We start from the raw sequence: 5,409 nt of genomic DNA, 5'->3' as shown, positions 1-5,409 counted from the left end.
GCCAAGCAGCTCCCAAGACTTAACCCATTACGGGCAGTCTCCCGCAGCTCCCCCTTCTTTATTTATTTATTTATTTATTTATTTTAAGGAGGGGCGGGACAGAGAGCTAAGGAACAAAGCCTTAGGCGAGGCAATCAGCCAGGCAGCTCCCAGGACTTAACCCTATCATGGGCAGTCCCCCGCATCTCCCCCTTCTATATTTTTTAAAAGCTCCATTAGATGTTTGTGATGTAACATATTTCTATGTATCATCACTCGCATGGATAAAAATTCTTTTACAATGATACGGGCTACGCAGGGAGCTAAACACATCAAGACAAGCACCGCAGTTATAATCACACCAATTGCAATCATGCTTTGTTGCAAAGAATGGAGGCTGGGAAAGTTTGAAAACAAGTTGCTTATAAAGTCTTCAGCCTCCTTTGCTGTATCTAAAGAGGCTTTAGGGGCATATTCAATTTCCAAAATCTCATGATGTAATTGTAACAAATCAAGGGAAATATTGGAGTTGAACCAAATACCTTGGAGGTGTTTCTTAATTTTATCCCAAGGAAAATCAGAGTTGTTATAAAGCTTTTTGGTAACGCAAATCCACTTATAATTAGCGTGACATTGAATTTTTATTCTAAAATTAAGGCTTTGAATTTCTTCTCCCAAAATTCTTACAGTATCATATAAAGCAGCAAGTCTATCTTCTATTTTTTTATCTATGTTCTCTTGAGTTCCCATCACCTTAGTAACATTAAAAGCTAGAGAATCCACAATAGTAGCGTCTTGTACTGATTGAGTTAGAGCAATCGAAGCAGTTACAGCTGTAGCAATAAGGGTAATGAGAGAAACCATCCCAAGGATTATAAAATCAATCCCCCTTTTTGGATGGCTGAGTGCCGAATTAATACGTTGTAGCAATTCTAAAGCAGATTCCTCGTACCAAGTTTCAGCAATTTTTACAGGTGTCATAATAAAGGCAGGTTGTTTTACTACTAAGACCTGTTTTCCCATGGAGACTCCTCTTATACAATTTGTCAACCAACAGTTTGAACAATTTATGCGATAGACATTATGAGTTTGATTAATATATATAGATCCTGTTAATAGCATAAAAGGAAAAGGTACACAAGCCTGGGGGTACCGATGTCCAGTGGTACCTATATTTCCATATTTAGACCCACTAATATTAGGCTGAATATACAATCCATAACCATAGTCAAAGGCAGCCAGTAATTTTCACAGTTCTGTTTGATAGATCTTATGGGATCTTATCGCCAGGATGGGAGGATGTTGTCCCCTATATTCTGGGAATTCAGGGGTTCCCCCTGGTGCCCAGTCCCACAAGAACGTTGTGTCAGCATTATTGATGTTGTAGACAGTTGCGCTTCTTCCTCGGCAGAGTGTCCAAGGAACATCAATGCCTATGCTTATGCTGATGTTACGGTCACAGAACGGTATATGTAAAGGTCCAGTTCCTGCATGCTGTGTTATACGGCCTGCTTCATGTGTGATACCTGGAATCGTCACCTGCGGGTAAGAGGTGAAAGCAGATACAGTTATGCAAAAAGGTTGATTTAGCTTGTAGGAAAAACACATGGGATATTGTGCGGTGAGTCCAAAAAAGGAGATGTTAGCTTGTTGGGATTGAATATGAGTGTTGGACATTCTACCCAGGAGGAACGTATCATTAACATACACAGGAAGCACTTTCTCATTTTATCCCAGAGGTTGAATTAATGGTGGATCTGGGACATAAGCCCAGTATGTTAAGGCAGTCCCTTGTTGTATTTGTTGTAATATCATGAGCAGCATGATTAACATGTTTGTAGGGGTCACCGGCGGCAGGGTATGGACTTCATTCCAAGCTCGCTGCATCAATGCATGGATCTGCTGCGAAGTAGGCAAATTTTCCACGTCATCATTGAGGGACATCCGTCGCATTTGGTACACAAGGGACCTCCTCCGTCGTGCGTACCAACCTTTCCGGGATCCAGCGCGGCGCTTCGGCATCCTGTGGGAAAACACAAACATGACCCCGCCCCCAAATCAGTACCGGATCTGGTCCAGACCATCGTCCAGTGAGGGGATCCTTCCATTTTACGAGAGGTTTCTTCTTCAGGTGATGGTCTCCCCATAGTCGTTGCGCGGCAGAAAGCCCCTGTGAATCTAAAGTTAAAAAATTTAAAACAAATAAAGCATGGTGTAAAGCATTTTGTGGTGAAGGAGCATATAGCTCATTCCCCCTTTTTTGTTTTAAAAGTTGATGTTTCAGCCGTTGATGAGCTCGCTCTACAATGTCTTGTCTTTGCGGGTTGTAGGGTATTCCAGTTTTATGCTGAATATGAAAGGAAGCACAGAAGCGTTGGAAAGATTGACTGACATAGCCAGGGCCATTGTCAGTCTTAATAACTTGAGGAATTCCTAAGATAGAAAAACAAGAAAGCATATGTTGTATACAATGTCGAGTAGCTTTTCTAGTGTGAAGGGAGGCCATAAGAAAGTGAGAGAAAGTGTCAATAGAGACATGAACATATTTAAGACGGCCGAAATGAGAGACATGGGTGACATCTGTTTGCCAAATATGATTAGGGCGAAGGCCACGTGGATTAATGCCATATTGGGGTAGGACAAAAAATTGAGGACATGTAGGGCAGTTTTTAACAATCTGTCGAGCTGCTTCACGGGATATTTTGAATTGTAAACGCAGAGAATGACTGTTTTGATGGTGCAAAGCATGAGAGGCTTGAGCAGCACCAACAGCAGATTGATACAAGAGTTGCTTAGTTAAAGAATCAGCAACATGATTACCATGAAATATCGGTCCTGGCAATGAAGAATGAGCTCGGACATGCTCAAAATAACAAGGATGTTGCCGAGCTTGTATAGTAGCCTGGATAGATGAAAATAAAGTAAACACTTCTTCTGATGAAGTACCTATAATAGGAACAGTTTTTAACACATTTAAAGCCCGAACGATGTATTGACTATCAGTGAATAAATTAAAGGGAGTTGAAACCGTCAGTAGAGCTTGATGCACTGCAAATAATTCGACAACCTGGGCAGAAGAAAAAGCAGTTTGAGTATAATAAGATTGGTCATTAATAATTAAAGCTGCAATGCCATTGGAAGAACCATCTGTGAACAAAAGAGTGGCATTATTGATAGGTTGATTTTTAACTATTTTTGGAAAAATAAAAGGATGATGCATAGCAAAATGTAATAATTTATCTGTAGGATAATGATGTATAACTTGTCCAGGGAAATTGGCAAAAGCAAGGGCCCATTTATCAGAGAGCTGAAGTAACCAATTTTGTTGCTCTGTTGTATAAGGTATACAAATCAATGGGGGTTCTTTTCTAAAATATTGAATAGATTCAACCCGGCCTTTAGCCACTATTTAATCTCTATGGGCCATAAACAAAACAGCCGGAATTGTTGTTAACTCTCTGAGTCTCTCTTTTGTTTTTAGCTTGTTGTTGAAATAAAACCTCTTTTATGCTTTTTTTTTGCAGGGCGGCAGCCATAGCTATGCCCTGTATATACGAAGGACCAATATCTGCACAAATTTGAATAAAATCAGATAAATCCCCCTTCTTGCGATAAGGTCGCAAGGCAGCTTGACATGCTGAATTGGCATTTTCAAAAGCCAGCTGTTTGGCAAGAATAATATCAGCATGTTCATCAGACATAATTTTACCAATGGCATCTAACAGTCTGGCCACAAAATCTTGGTAGGGCTCATCAGACCCCTGTCTAATTTTAGACAAATCCTCAGTCCGGGTATTAGAACTAGGAAGTTTTCTCTATGCTTGTCGTGCTGCATTAGATATTTGTGCATAAGCACCTGGTAAAAAATTTAGTTGTGCATTAGTAGCTTGATAAGCGCCATCCCCTATCAACATTTCATAAGAAGTTTGAATGCCTTGTTGCCGATTTACGTCTGCAATACGGCCACACTGTTCAACATATTCTGATTTCCATAATAAATAATCTCCACCTGAAAGACATGCTCTGGCTATTTGCTTCCAGTCATTAGGAGGCAAATTTTGAGTTCCCAAATTTTCAATCATTGCCATAGTAAAAGGGGCAGTGGGACCATATTGAGAACAAGCAACTTTCAATTCTTTTAACTGTTTAAAAGGCAAGGCCTCATAAAATCGTTGGTTGTTTTGTTCAAACACAGGAAAGGCTAAAGCAAAATCAGATACCGTCTCACCCAATCGCTGAGCCTGTCGCAGAGCTTTTTGTAAAGGAGAAATGGTGTCCTGAGATGATGAAGGAACCACTGGTCCAGGCGGGGGATCCAATCCGGCAACAACAGAAGGAACATAAGCGGGAGGGAGAGGAGGAACAGGAGCGGAAAGATTAAACTTATGGTCTGAACTGCACAACAATTTAGCAAGTTTTCTGACACATTCCATCAGGTCATCGTCAGAAGCCTTGTGTTTTTCCTCTTGAGCTAAAAACTCCCACTCCTCATGGTGGTATTTAGCGGCTTCCTCTTCTAATTCATCCGCGTCTTCAGAGGAAAGAACGTCATTTACATCAAGGGACTGGGGAGAATTAAGTGGTTGCGGTTTACCCTCTAGCCCCTTCGGAACAGCATATTCTGGCTCATTTTCTGTTTTATCTTCCTCTTTGAGCAATTTACCTAACCGTTTTAACTCTTCATTGTCAAAATCTAAGCAATCTCGTATTAAAGTCCAGAGGGACAAGGTCTCTATAGGCACTTTATCTGGACCATGCAAAGTATAGTGCGTTTTAATTTGTTCTCCTACCTTTTTCCATGTCTCTAGATTAATGGTCCCCTCCCTAGGAAACCAAGGACAAACTTCTTCAATAAAAGAAAGAAAATTAGTTAATTTTGGTTTAGAAACAGTAATACCTCTATGTTTTAACATAACAAATAACATATGTACAAACAATTGACGACTGTGCGTCTGCCCCATGATTTATACTCTCAACAATAATCCTTACTACTCCACTTCTTATTAATTAGCACCGACACCGTGCAATTACTCACTCGTTCATATAATGAGTAGTGACGAAGAGCTGTCGTTTTCGAGCCCCACGTTGGGCGCCACCTGCCGCGGCCAGCACTGCAAGGTTTTTCCCCTACCCGGGAGTCACGAGAAACGGAGCTCGATCGCTGAGAAAAAAAAGGAGACAGAAAGATGGGGTTGAGAGGATCAGACCAACACAGCTGATGGCTGATGGCTGATGCCTTCGTTTATTGAGGAGAGTTTTTATAAGAAAATATACGTGACTCCTGGCACATATCAGAGGGCTATTATTTACAAGACAATCTTCAAACCCAACATTGTTTAAGGAGTACTTGTCCTTGAAGTGCAGCTGCTGCTAGACCTTCGGGAGCTATGAGGTCATGATAACATTCTTAGGAGAGGCGGGACAGGGCGC

General features: G+C 41.1%; 1 protein-coding gene across 1 annotated transcript; it reads right to left on the bottom strand.

The window, feature by feature from the left end:
* Positions 1 to 3,395: 3,395 nt before the first annotated feature.
* On the bottom strand, positions 3,396 to 4,968 carry LOC120859674 (endogenous retrovirus group K member 10 Gag polyprotein-like). The gene is given in 1 exon segment (XM_040235685.1): positions 3,396 to 4,968. A coding segment is annotated over 1 exon segment (1,545 nt). The 5' UTR covers positions 4,941 to 4,968.
* Positions 4,969 to 5,409: the final 441 nt, after the last annotated feature.

This window comes from Oryx dammah, unplaced genomic scaffold (assembly GCF_014754425.2).
Source record: "Oryx dammah isolate SB20612 unplaced genomic scaffold, SCBI_Odam_1.1 HiC_scaffold_2308, whole genome shotgun sequence".
Taxonomy (NCBI): Eukaryota; Metazoa; Chordata; class Mammalia; order Artiodactyla; family Bovidae; genus Oryx; species Oryx dammah.
This window is presented reverse-complemented; position numbering and strand designations above follow the sequence as displayed.